This window comes from Rhinolophus sinicus, linkage group LG09 (assembly GCF_036562045.2).
Source record: "Rhinolophus sinicus isolate RSC01 linkage group LG09, ASM3656204v1, whole genome shotgun sequence".
Lineage (NCBI taxonomy): Eukaryota > Metazoa > Chordata > Mammalia > Chiroptera > Rhinolophidae > Rhinolophus > Rhinolophus sinicus.
In genome coordinates this window covers 40682692-40697305 of record NC_133758.1, presented here as the reverse complement: position 1 = coordinate 40697305, position 14614 = coordinate 40682692, and the positions used below count along the sequence as shown (strand labels likewise).

General features: G+C 45.7%; 1 protein-coding gene across 2 annotated transcripts in view; it reads left to right on the top strand.

Moving 5' to 3' along the window:
- CABLES1 (Cdk5 and Abl enzyme substrate 1) overlaps positions 1 to 14614 on the top strand; it is a 108588-nt gene that overhangs the window by 62792 nt on the left and 31182 nt on the right. The window contains exon 4 of one of the 2 annotated variants that reach the window (XM_019741223.2): positions 7576 to 7653. The exons of the other annotated variant lie outside the window; for it this stretch is intronic. Within the exon in view, the coding sequence (XP_019596782.2) occupies positions 7576 to 7653 (78 nt within the window). The remainder of the gene's footprint in view (positions 1 to 7575; positions 7654 to 14614) is intronic. 2 annotated transcript variants of the gene reach the window in all.

Here is a 14614-nt window from a genome sequence, read left to right as displayed (position 1 = left end):
CCACACTACTCTCGGTTTCCTCCTGTCTCCCTGTTCCAGGTTGGCTTGTGTTCCCTCAAAATTCTGATGCTGAGTCCCCATCCCCTGTACCTCAGCGTGGGACCTTATTTGGAAGTAGAGTCATTGTAGATGTAATTAGTTAAGATGAGATTGTCCTGGAGCAGGGTCGCCCCTAATGTAATATGACTGGTGTCTTTATAAAAAGGGGACATTTGCAGGCAGACATACACACACACACACACACACACACACACACACGGAGAATGGCATGTGGCCATGTGAAGGTTGGTGTTATGTTGTCACAGTTAAGAAGCTACCAGAAGCTGGGAAAGAAGCCCAGAACAGATCCTGCCCTAGTGCCTTCTTCAGAGGGAACATGGTCCTGTCAATGCCTTGAGCTCACACTTGTGGCCTCCAGAGCTGTGAGACAGCCCATTTCTATGTGTAGGCCACTCTGCCTGTGGCACTTGGTTATGGCAGCACCAGCAAACTCACACACTCCCTTACTGCCTCACTATAGTTCTGGGCTTTGCTCTCCTGGTCCCTCTTCTCTTCTCACTTCATTCCCCATCACTGGGGAAGCTCATCCACACCACGGCTGCAGTCGCCATCACCATCTTATCTAATCCTAGGCCTCCCGTTTCCCAGGACCAGCTCCCTCACACGTTCAGGAGTCCTTTCCAGAGCTGGCCAGCCTCACTCGTTTCTTCCAGTCCTCCACCCCCACGCCACCCTCCAGCTATACTGAATTATATTACAATAATTGCTTGGTGAAGGGAAGAGGTTAGTAAATGCTGGAAGAAATACCCACAAAAATTACATACATAGCTTAAACATTGTGCTTTAATTTAAGGCACATTGGTGATTATTCATTCAACAGTTTTTGTTGTTGTTGTTGTTTTTATGCCAGGACTTTTCTTTGCATGTGGTTCCCACAGATTGGGGTCTGTCTTGTGGTATCAACCTCACATGTCGTCATACCCACCCATTGCTGACATATCCAGATTGGACTTCTTTAAAGTGACACAAAGATCTACGTGTAAAACCCTTTTAGACTTTTAGAATTTTTTTTCTTATCTTTTATAGATGTCTTGCCCATACCTCAAATGCAAAATTTTTTGGGTGACTTGCTTTGTTTGAATATTTTTTAAAGTATTCAGCATCATTTTTGTTTTGTTTTGTTTTGTTTTTTATAGAAACAGCATTTCTCGTTTTGTTTTTTCCACATTTCATTAGTTTGTGCAGTTGTTTTGTGAACAAGGATAAGTAGAAGTAACAAGTACAACTGTTGTAAACAGGTTGGAGACGTACATAACTAACTCTTAATAAGTGTACAAATCAGTGTGGATGTTCTAGAGAACAGCCTCCCCGCCTGAGCTGTGTGTGTGCCGTTCAGAGTGATTTACAGAGGGGTGTGGAGAGCCTGGTGCGTCAGGCAAGTGGAGCTCAGGGAAGAATTTTACTCCATGCTCAGTTTCTCAGCTACGCCTTCTGCTCTTTCTTCTCCCAGCCTTGCCTCATCCCAAGCCCTCTGCCAGTGTATCTTTTCCTTGTAGCCTGATTGCCATGTATCTCTCCTGTCTCAGCCTACCTGTCACTCTCTCCAGGAAGCCCACCTTGCCTCCCTCAGGCCAGGTTGTTTGTGCCTCCGATGTGCTCTGTAGCGCCCTCTACTGCTCCAGGGCAGTCACACCCCTGTGTACCTATCTCCCACCCAATCGTAATCTTTGTAAGGATGGAGTCCTTGCCTGTGCTGTTCATGATGGGATCCCCAGCACCAGCAAAATGTCTGGCCTAGAGTAAGCACTCAGAAAATATTTGTGGAATGGAGGGAGGAGGACAGGAAGATCATATAACTTGTTTCTCAGAAATCCTCCACCACCGCCTGCATTGTAGGGTAAGGTACACCTTAGCAGGCAGCAAAGGCCTGCACAGCCATCGTAATAATCTTGGCAGTAATGGAAGTGGCCGTGGACATAGTGGTAGTATGAGCAGTCGTGATGAGACTGACACCCCCACTGATGATAATACCGCCATCTTGCATTTGTGGGCCACTTAGTGTAGATCTTCAGATGCATTTGCCCATCTGATTTGTGCCAGCCCCGAGTCCCCCAATTCCCCTCACTCCGACACCTCGCATGGCCTCACTCATCACTGTTGGCTGTGTTCCCCTTCATCCTGGGCACTCCATGCTCTGCTCTCACTTGTTGGAGTCCCACCCCTCCTCCAGGACCCGACCCAGACCCCAAGCGCCTGTCCCAGGCTCCAGCCCCACCAGTTGCTCAGGCTTCTAGGTCCTTGTTGTCCATAGGCTCCTTCCCTCCACCCAGCTCCCTGAAATGGAGTAGTATTGTGTCTGTGCACCAGCACACGTAGCACAGTGCGCAGGAGACTTCTGAGCAGGTGATGTGTGGCACTGAGCAACACTGTGAAGCAAGTGACGGAATGCCAGCCATAGTCCTTTCCCAGGGCTGCCCTATGAAGGGTCACAAACCGGTAGCTTAAAACAACAAAAATGTATCCTCTCACCGTTCTGGAGGCCAGAAGTCAGAAATCAAGGTGTCGGCAGGGCCATGGGACTTCTGAAGGCGCTAGGGAACCATCCTTCCTTGCGTCTTCCGGCTTCCGGCGGCTGCCAGCAATCCTTGGCTTCCTGTGGTCCGCTTCAGTGCAACCTCTGCCTCTGTCATCACGTGGTCTTCTTTCCTCTGTGTGTGTCTGGGTACCTCCAAATCTCTCTCCTTATTCAATCCAGTCATAGAGTCATTGGATCTAAGGCTCACCCTAAGCCAGGATGACCTCAGCCTAACTTGGTTACCTCTGCAAAGACCATAGTTAAGGCCACGTTCACAGGTTCTGGGGGTGAGGACTTCAACATGTCTGTTGGGGGAACAGTTCAACCCACAATACTGGTATTTTTAAGTGTGTTCTTTTCCTGCTTCTTGGGCATGTCAGGAATGAGCTACAGAATCTGAGAGTGTCTGCATATACACCCAGTACCTCATGTGGACCCCTGGACCTTGGACACCGGGCCATACTCATGCATCCCTATACTCAGCCACCATTCTTGTGAATGTGGTTTTCTTCACTCTGACTTCTGAAGTTGGTTGCTTGTTTTCATGTCCTTAAGAGACTATTTCTGCCCTAATGGAATATTCCACCTGGAACAGTTTGAACCATCTCACAGCCAACAGAGACTCCTCAGGGTTCTGGAAATAGAACAAGAAGCCAGTTTTTGGCGTAAGAGGGAACACTTAAAGAGTCCTGGATGCCTCTTCAGACGTTGTCAGAACTGGGCTGAGGGGTTGAAAACAGATTCAATGAAAGTGGCCCATGGTGCACTGGCAGCTGTGGGGGCCCTTGTGCATTTCCTGGCTGTTCTGAAGACTCCAGCGTCTCACCGGCGAAATGGAAGCTTTGTGGCCTGAAGCTGCAAGTTCCCTCATACCAGAAACATTTTCCTAAGCATGGAAATGAGGCTACATGAAGAAGAAAGTTAGACAGTGTTCCAGCTGCCGGACACGCTCAGTGCTTCCTGGAAGGGTTTGGAAAACACTGTGTATTTAAAGGGAGCTCTGCCCATGTGTGCTGCAGCACTCGGGAGTCTTTTCTTTTGCTATTTTTTTCTCTTCCTCTGACAGATGTTTGTGTATGGAAATGTGGTCTTTAATTCCTTGAAGACCCATCTCTCTGGAGTTAATTCCTCTTTTGAAGTAATAATCTTTTGTGTAATGCTTTCTGGTCAGCTTGACTCCAAGTAAAGCGTTATATGTCACAGATGGAGAAAATTATGTGGGCTTTTTGCATTCCATTTGGGCATAAAAGATAGCTACAGTGGCTGGAAGTGAAGACATGAGGTGCTCAGTGTTCGAAGTCCATTGGAAATGGGGGTTGGCCGTCTTATATCATTCTCCACTAGCTCTGGTTTAATTCTTTCACAAATACACAAGTACTCAGAGGAGGCAAATGAATCTGATTTTCTTCTGTGCTTATCCTCCAGTATGATGGGCATTGCCTGATATTTATAAAGAGCAAAGCTGCAAATTCACATGAACCTTCCAGGTTCTGGACACAATGGAAGGGGTTGAGGGGGGGGCAGGTCTTGAGATTCACCCTGCTCAAAGTTGCCGTGTAAGAAACAGAAGACGAGAGCTTACCACTTGTTGATATTTGCCTGCTCTGGCGAAGACCTCAAGTCCCTCCCAGATTCCAGAAGTACTTCAGGAAACACGTAGGATGTGTTCTTGGGAGCTTAGTTGGCTGTTTCCTGCTTGAACTGCTGCAGACCTGTTGCAGAGCTGCTATGCGGGTCTCTGCTCTGGATTGCTCTTCTGGTCCCTGCAGAAAGTGAGGGGCTACGGGATGGCTGGACACAAGAATGGAAGGAAAGTACTCAAAGATGTGGTGCTCCCTGCTGACCTCCTCCGCCCTCCAGCAGCCTGTGAATGGCCAACCAGAGAAGTACCAACCCTGCTGGAATTGTTGAGAAACGTTCCATATTCGTAGTTGCTAAGCTTGACCTATGTGCTAGAATAACATTTTTTTTTTTCTGAATGAAGCTCATGCTGTCGGCCTCTCCTAGACCTAAATGGTGAGGACCACACAGTGCTGCCCTAATTGAGCAGAACATTGCAACTTCTTTACTAAAAGGCACATTGTGGTTGAAACTTTGGAAAAAGTGCTTCCATTCCACATGCATTTTTATCCTCTCATTTTCTTGTTCTATTAAAAATGTCCAAATAAGTTTGGTGTGTGGGGAGGAAGGACACATTAGCACTACATAACGAAGAAAATTAATTATGCTAAGACAGTTGAGTTTGTTCAACACACTCCTTCCTCTGGGTTGCAGAAGACGTAGATGTCCAGTGACGGGAATGAGTAGTTCTAGGCTTTACTTCTGGGTGGATAGCAGGGGGTGGTGGTGGAGAACCTCTGTCCTTTTATCAGGAAAGGGGCCCTAAGCAGAGCAGGAGGAGGGGTTCACCCACGGCTCCAGGAGCTCTAATGTCAGGACTGTTGTGATTGGTCACCCTCTGGCCCCATCCCGTGCTCGGCCTGGTGACCTGCAGGTCACACTGGAAAGCCACCCTGGAACACCTGGGTGAAGGCAGACTTCTTGGCATCCAAGAAGTCTGTGGGTACCCAGTCAAACCCACAGGAGCAGACTTTTCTAAGTCTTAGAGAAGAGCAAAGCATCAAAGCACATAGTGATAAAGCATGCGTTCGAATCCATGGTCAGTCACACCCCCTCGTTCACTTTCGGCGCATCACTTACTTGCTTGTGCCCCCTTAGTTAAAGCATTTAGAACGTGGCACCTAATTGATACTTACTAAATATTAGCTGTTACTATGTCTGCTTAAGTACATTGACACAGGGCATTGCAACGTCAGCTCTGTTGCTGGTCTCGCTGAGTGAGCGCCCACGGAGCCAGGCTGGTGTTGGGCAGGCTGGTGTGCTCATGATTCATTTAACCCTTGTCCTTCAGGCCTTGGTGCCCCACTGGGTGCAACACCCTGCCCTTGCAGCAGTGACCAAGACTTGGGTCTGAGGTGTCTGATGAGAAACATCTCCTTTGAGATAGGAGACACACCTCTGTGTGTGTGCCACATCTTTGTAGACAAGCCACATGTGTCGTCCTTCAGTTGTCATTAAGAGCACAGCCTGTCATATCTGAGCAGACCTGTGTATTTTAGCACAGAGGTCCGAAGAGTTCCTCAATCTAAGTATTATACTAGGCTGGTAAAACTTACCGCAACTCAAGAACATGGTCCCCAGTAAAAGCAGTCAATACAGACGGTACCAAAAAAATGTATGCACATTTTTATTGAGTATTAAAATTGTAATAATATATACCAAAGCAAAAGATGAGTACAAGTCATGTGTCTATATTTTTTGGCACCCCTGGTATTTATTGGGTATGTATTATTTGCCAGGCAGTTAATATTATTTGCCACATCTGCCATATGGACGTGTTTACGCTTTACAACATTCCAATAAGATAGTTACTAATTTTATCCTACTTTTTTTACATGAGGAAACTGATGAGTTAGTAAGCTGCCTGAAGTCATACAAAGGTGACCACACTGGCATTTGAGGCTGGGAATGTTTCTTTGGTCCTGTCAGCTACTGTAGACATGAAACACTGTGGAATGAACAGACAGCCAGTGTTGTACCCCCAGCGACAGGTACTCAGGCGCTGCTCTGAAGCACAGCGCTGCCTAGACTGTGTATGGAGGGGCTGCCATGTGCTAAACCTTTGGACTCACTGTGTGGAAGAAGAGGGTGGCAAATGATTAGCAGCTCTTGTGATCAGTGCACTCCTGAAAGTGGAAGGGGATGAGTAACTAACTCAGCGAAGAGGGGAGGAAATGCTTCCTGGGGAGGTGACTTCTGAGCTAGGTTTTGAAGAATAAATAGGAGTTCACTAAGTGTACCTACATAGGGCACAGCAGGCAGAAGAAATAGCATGGGAAGGACAGAGGTATAAAACAGCAGGGGCTTTAAGGTGGGGCATTGCAAGTCCTTTAGCACGATGAGTGGTAAAGCATGGGAGGAAATACCGCGTATGTGTTGAGGCTGGAGAGGCAGAAAGTACTAGAAGACAGAGGCCTGGGTGTGCCATGCCAGGGAACCTGACTTTATCCTGAGCGTATAGGGAATTTAATATCACAGTTTTAAAACAAGGTCAAAATCCCTAAACCTTGATGCCGTTACTAGTACTGTGTGTTTTTTCTCCTGCTTTTATTATTACGATTATTGAAGGAAGAGATTACCAAAGTCAATAAGCTCCATATCTGATGTGTACGGCTGTTGTGCTAAAGAATGTTGTTTTTTAGTCTCCTCCACTCATCTCTCCATTTTTTTCATCAGCAGTTATTTTCACAAATGTTATTCTCAGATGCCAGGATAAGTACTTTTGAGAGGTTTTTTTTTTTTTTTTTTTTTTTTTAATGTTTTTCTAAGTGGCCTTTGATTGCATAAGAACATCATGTAGAACTGTTTCCAGTAGTATCTTTATAGCAGGAATGGAGGCTAAGACTGATTATGTAATTGTTCCCTTAATTTATTCTCAGAACCTAACATGCTGCCAGCGTATTAAAAGAAAACAAAAAACCTAATGATCATAATGGCATCTGAGTGTCTTTCCTGCTCACGGTTTCTGGCACTGTTGCTCTTGCATTGTATACTGCAGAGTAAATATCAATGGTTTAAATGTGGCATGACTTTCGGCTCAGCACTGGGCACCCCCAGACTCATAGCTCTGTCTCTCCATCTTGCATGTGCCGCCCACAGCCAGCAACTCTCACCAGAGAAAGGATTCATGTGTACTCGTTAGGGACCCTCATTGGTGTCTCGCATGTTCACATTTGGATCAGGAGAGGCAGCAAACTGCTGCTGTGCTGAGGTTGCATTTTATAAGGCGCTCAGAACACCATCTGTCAGAGGAGGTGGTGGGAGCGTGCAAATACTGCTATGAATTCCATGAATGCTTAATTGCTAGAGAATTTTTTTTTTAATTTAAGAGTCTTTGCATTTAGTTTGTTTGTTTGTTTGTTCTTTTTTTTATTTTTTAGAATAGTCCTTATCAGTGGCAGAAGATCCTTCTGTAGTATATTTTCAGTGCTGCCGTATCGCGACAGTGCCCACGTTGGGTATGTATATGCATGCTTGCTTTGTAGTTCTCTGGGTGAAAAGTTGTGATGCCATGTGCATAATGTGCTGCTCTTTCCATTTCAAAGAACATGCCTCACTTTGACACTGCAAATTCAATATTTGTAAATGTGAAAGAAAAAAAAGTTCCACTTCCTTTTCAACCAGAAAGCTTCCTTGTTATTTTGTGTGTACATGCATGTGTGTGCATGTGTGTCCTCACCGTATTGCCTCCTGTTTCTAAATATGCATTTTGTCATCTCTTCCAACACTGTAAAGCAAGAACAATACAGGGCCCACTCTATCCCACAGGGCCTTGCTGACTTTTGGAGAAAGGTAGGTCCGGAGAGGAATTAGACAAACCATGTAGCATCCTGCCTCCTTGCATTTTGGGCTTAGGGCTGGGAACTGACCGGCAAGCTGGAGCAAATATTAAAGCAGAGTAGTACCAGGAACAGACTTAATGTGATTTGCAACAGGCCAGAGAAACAATCACCTCTCTAGATCAACAAGCCCCTCCTTTTGCTGTGAAAAAAGTAGGTAAGTGAGTCTCTGCTCTTGCAGAGCCTCCCGCCTCATTCCCCATCTCTGAACTCTGCTCATTTCCTCATCTGGGTCTTACTCCCTCACCCCTCCCCTGTTCACTGCATCTGGTGTTTGTTGTCAGGGAGCTGCTGGTATTTAGGACAGGACAGTTCACTGCGTAGGATGCTGGGAGCATTGTGGGGTGTTGGCTTTGGCCTCTGCAAACTAAATGCTGGCATTGCCCTCTGGTCGTTGTGACAACCACACACTGTTCACACATGACCATTACCCCGTGGGAGGGCAGGATGGTCCCTGGTGCTGATTCATCATTTACAGTAGCACCCCTTATCTGCGAGGGGGATATTCTAAGACCCCCAGTGGATACCTGAAACCATGGATAGTACTGAGCCCTACATAGACTATGATTTTCCAATGCACTGCATACCTATGATAAAGTTTAATTTATAAATTAGACGCAGTAAGAGGTTAACAACAATAATAATAATGAAATAGAACAACTATAACTATACTATAATAAAAGTTATGTGAATATGGTATTATTAAGTAAAATAGGGTTATTTGAACACAAGCATTGTGACACAGTGACAATTGATTTGATAACCAAGATGGCTACTAAGTGCCTAACGGGTGGGGAGCATCTACAGTGTGGAGACTCTTGTCAAAAGGTAACTCACATCCCAGGGGGGATGGAGCAGGATGGCGCTAAATTTTATCAAGCTACTTAGAACAGCATGCCATTTAAAACCTATGGATTGCCTGTTTTTGGAATTTTCCATTTAATATTTTCAGATCGTGGTTGATGGTGGATAACTGAAATTGCAGAAAGCAAAACTACAGACAAGGGGGGACTACTGTATTTCAGAAGGGGTCACCTGTAGGATTATCAGGAGATTCAGCTATTCTGTCTCTTGGCCCCGATGAAGAAGCAAAATGAATATGTGGGGTCACAAGATATAAACTTTTTTCATCTTGGACATGAACAAACTCAAACTCACCACCACTTCCGATTTCATAGGTGAGGAAACAAGATGCAGAAAGGTTCATTTTTTTCCTGTAACAAAACACATAATTGGATCCTTTGTAATACTAACGGAGAAAAGAACGTGCCCATTTCAGCGGCATATGCTACTTAAGTATCACACAAGAAACTATGAGCACAATTCAAAATATTGTAACTTAGCACTAGGATTAAGAAGTGTTCTGCTTTATAAATGTTTTAATGAGCAGAATTCTTATTTATGAATAGCTGCCATTTATCATAATTATGACTTTTTTTACTAGTTATTGGGAAACAACTATGCTCAAATAATCAAAATATTTATACTAGTAAATTGCATACATCTATGTTTTAAACTACTTTAGTTCATATACATATTAGCTAATACCTTTGCACTGTGGAAAATTCCTTTATTTTTATGCTAAAGCTCTTTCTGTGACCAGGACATAAGTCATAGAATTTCAGGGGTGGAAAGGACTTTAGAGATGACATAGTATGGTCTCCCTGCTTCACAGCTCAGGTTGTAGGTACAGGGGGGTGAAGCTCTCCACTAGGGTTTCCAGGCAGGAATTCCCGCACGTTCTCAGGAGTGTTTTTCGCTTTCCCGTTCCCAAATCCCCAGATATAAACTGTTTTCTGTTCTCCACGATGAATCGTTTCCACAAAGTGACGGCCGATACTACCAAGCACCTGGGTTCAAGGAGTCGATTTTTCCGATTTCCCGACCAACTTTTCTTAGGATACGGGAATGGGAAAGCGAAAAAAATTCCTAAGAATAGGTGGGAATTCCTGCCTGGAAACCCTACTCACCACCTCCCTAGTAGAGCCCAGGACGCAGACCTCCCAGCCCACTGACTTTGTGGTTTCTAGCTCCCATGTTTCCGTTGTACTTATGCACGTGGACTAGACCACATGTGCCTGATTATTCCAGACAAGCGCAAACCACCCTGCTGACAGGGGCGATGTACAATTTCAACTTCATCACAAGGAAGTTCTAAAAACAGGAAACTCAAAAGTTCATCCACTGTGTACTTAAACCTCCTTTACATGGAAAGCATCTATCAGCGTGGCCTTATCTCTTTCCGGTTTTGTTTTCTGGCTCCTCATGCTGCCCTTGAGCTTCCCAAGTCTCGCTCTCACATCATGGCTTGCCCTCCCTCCCTTCTGACCCCAAAGCTTTGTTCTTGGTTTTAAACTGAACTGAACACTTATATTGGCTCCAGTCATCAGTTGGCCAAGGCAAACAGGCCAATCTTAGGAGAGGTTTCACCATCTACCCATTCATTCATTCATTCATTCATTCATTCATTCATTCATTCATTCATTCATGCTTTTAGCCCTTCAGTCATTTCTTCTGCCCCTAGTGAGCACAAGGCCCTGATGGAGGCTTGGGGTGGGGGAGCGGTGCAGGGATGAGTAAGACCCACTCTCCCGGAGTTTATCATTGAGCAAGGAAGTCAGACATGTGAACAGCCAAGATAGCTGGACTTGGGCGGTAAGACGTGCTAAAGAGTGTTTTAACGGCCCTCAAATCTTTATCAGTGTCCACATTGACAGTAAATCTGCAATCTTCAGTAAAAGCTGTGTTTGCTACATAAAGTCTCATTTTTGCCACCTACCCCTCTAAGTATATTGTCATTCCTGCCTGCCTCCTATGTAGAGATTCAAGGGCGCCCGCCGCACAGCAGCATTCATTCATTCCCTCCACAAGATCTATTAAACCTACTGCGTTCCAGGAACTGTTCTAGTCAGTGGGGATACAATGGTGAATAAGAAAATGTCTCTTTCCTCACAGAGCTTAATGGTAGGAGACAGAAATGAACTAACAAACAAACTAACCGTCAAACAAAAGAACAAACAATGAAATGAGTCCTAAGCAGTGTGCGGGTGGAGCGCTGAGGAAGGAGTCCAGTGAATTCACATGGAGGGGTCTGGGAGTGCTCCCCAGAGAAGGTGGCTCTTTAGCTAGACGTAGAAGTGTGTGGTCTTGGAGAGGTGGAGAAGGATATTCCAGCCTCAATTTGGACTTCTGAGCATGTCAGAATGCGGATGATCTGGCTCCTTGGAAACTTCTGCGCAGGGTCTCTGTCATGCCTGACCTACTGAGAGAACTCAGTAACGTACCATTCCAGCGGAATCCCACTGCTGACTGCCATTGCCATATTCATGCCTCTATAGTGAGGAAGGGGAGGTGGTGGAGGCAGAAAGAAGTGAGCTATGTTGGGAGACCAGGTCCTGGTCCTGGATGTCACTGTCACAGGCCCATCACTCAGCCTTTTGGGTCTCAGTTCCCTCGTTTGCCCAATGGGGAGGTTTGGCTAGACTCCAAAGAGTCTATTCCAAAAGACTCTTAGTCCAAAGATCCTGTGAGCTCAGATAGCATGTCTTTGTGTTCTCCTTGTCAACTTCGTTAGTGTGGAAGCCGTAGGTCTGGTTGAATAAGGAGTTTATAAATGGGACATGCTGTTCACACTCCACATCCACCAATGATCGAGAGCTCCGATCTGAATCATTCTCTGTCCAATGTTTTACAATTTGAGATTTAAAAGAATGTTCAGATCTGGTGACTTTTTGCAGTTTTATTTGGTATGTTTCCTCTTATGAGCTACAAAGATTGGGGCTTAATCAACCCAGGCTTGAGAACAGGAACCCTTTAGGGTCATTTTACATGCCACCAGACTTATGCTAAGCTGACAGTAGGATAATTCGCAAAGTGATGTCTAGAGCTTCTGCTTGCAGCAGACTGCCCTGATTAGTTCACAACTGCCCCAATCTTCAAACTGTTCTTTCCTGCCTTGATAAATAGATACAGATATCTGAGAAAGGAGCATCTTTCCTTAAGATTAGCTGATTGTGTAGTCAAACCTTTGTGTGAACGTGACACATAGAGGTAATAACATAAGCTGAAACATAAGTAATGCTTACAGTATGCCAGGCACTGTTCTAAGTGCTTTATATACATTGGCTTATTTAATCTTCAGAACCACCTCATAAGGTAAGTTCTCCAGCGATCATTTTATGCATGTGAGGCTGGGGCAGGGAGAGGCGGGGCAGCAGTGGCAGAGGTCGGAGGCAGGCAGGCAGGCTCTGTGCCGTGCAGGGTTCTCTGCTTTGGGGCTGGCACCCTCGCAAAGGCAGTCCCGAAGTGCTAGTGTTCACCTGAGAACTGAGTGGGTTTCCCTTCACCACCACCCCTTTGGGGCTGGGCTTGCTGGCTCTGGACCAGCAACAAGCAGGTGGCACCAGCTGACGGATGTGTGTCTGGGTGATGACAGAGCTCCATGCATGTGCCATAGGAGGGTTGCTTTCTGGGGAGCCAGTGGCCGAGGTGCTGAGTGGTGGCCTTCTGATGGCTTTGGAGGTTACTGGTTTATACTGCAGCCTGGCTCCTCCAAGGTCAAACTCCAGGCAACTCTGGGTGGAGTCAATTCCCCTCTCTGGGTATTTGTCGGTTATAGAATAGGAAGGCATGAATTACAGAATTAGAGACTAGGGAGGTGGTCCCATTCTCCAGGTGTTGACACAATGCAGACACTCTGTGCATGGGCTTCACGGGTTCCTGACAAAGTGCTGCTCACTCGCATCTCCCCAGCAGCTTCCCAGCTGCAGCCAGGTCACCCCGCAACACCACAGGGAAGCGATTTAGGGACCGGGAGGGTCTTCTTCCTGTCTTTACGCCATGCATGAGAAATGCTTCTCTTTGAGAAAGTGTGTAAAACAGTTACATTAGAGGATTAGTACAGCACCAAACATGTCTTCACAAAAGGATTGGTAACAGGGCTTTTTAAATTAAAGAGCTCTCTTACTTTCTTAATAAGTGTTCTTATTTTATATCTTAAAGTATTGTTTGACAGAGTTTTCTTTCTTCAGGAAATCATCTGTTAGATAACATGAGCTGCTTCTAATAACCGTCCTTTCTTCCTGTACTTTCACTTTAGGAATTCAGGCTTGCTGGTCCCTTGAAGCCGCAGTGGCTCTGATGGGCACAGAGGGGTATAGTGCAGGGTGGGTTAAACTCAGACAGTGGGGTCTTCACTGTGGTCACCCCGGGCTTCTGCACCCTCTTTCCCAAACCCCTTTGGAATTCCTTGACTTTAAAAAAAAAAAAAAAAAAATTATATATATATATATATATATATATATATATATATATATATATATATATAATTAGTTTCATGTGTACAAAGCAGTGTAATAGTTAGACATTTATCATTTATACCCCTCACACAGTGTCAACCCCCCTCCCCCCATCCACTGCCCCTCTGACATCACACACAGCCATTACATTTCCACTGTCTCTATTCCTAATGCTGTACGGAGTTCCTTGGTTTTCAGTGGTTTCCTCCACCTAGCCCTTGATCAACTCAAGATTGTCAGAACATCTCCAAACGAGCATCGTGTGATCAAAATGTAAATAATACACAGCTCCATTTTGAGCAGATCAACACACGATTTTCCTTTCATGTATACTGTTTTTGCTTAAAGCAAGGGACATCTTTGGATTGAATCTAGTGCAGAGTTAGAAGAGAGTGGTTTTCCCAGGTCAGGACTGGGGGGAGGGGGCAGTGGGGAGCTTTACCAGGTCATTGGAGGCCCTCTCAGTGTCTGGGGTGGATTGAACCCCTGCCTTTGTCCTCCTCGCCACTACCCACCCAGCCCCGCCTCACACAGACACAGCCTGGCCCTTGCTGCCCTCCCTTGGCCCAGCAAGGCCATTTCTAATGAAGTGCACGTGTTGGTAAGATGTTGGGGTTTACTGGCATGCTTAGATTGGAGACTAGCTATAGGCCATGCTCACTCCTTTCAGATAACACAGCACTTGAGACTGGATTTCACTAATCATTACCAGGGACGGATTGCATTTCATGGGCTGAACTCAGTGAGCAGAAACCACTTCCGAGGATGTGGAAGCCCTTCCTGGACACAAGGGTATTGCCACTTCTCCTTGGGGTGTCCCCGAGCTAATTCATTAACAGATATCTGACCTGGAAGTTTGGCCCGGGAATGCCAGTTCACCCAAGCTGAATGACAGGGAACGCTCTTCAGCTCTGAGAATAGACTTTTAGAGTGGGAAGGGACTTGGACACTGTGTAGTCTTTTGGTTTTTAGACTTTTTTTAGCTGTAGAAACCATTCTTCCAACACAAGTTTAGACAGAACACCAATAAATAAAGCAGCTAACCACAGAGCTCTTCCAGAACAGTGGGAATGGAGACAAGAAGCCTGCTTATCTCCACTCCGTCCCTCATGACCCCGTTGGGAAACTGTAATCCTTATCTGTGCCTGTCGTCTGTACCAGTAGGGTGCATAGGACAGAGCTGATGGTCAGGTCGAATCCTTGGTCCTGGTTCATTGGCCTTGCTGGTCCCAGACTTACTCACCTGTAAAGTTGGCTAGAATGTCATCCCCAGGGATTTTTGA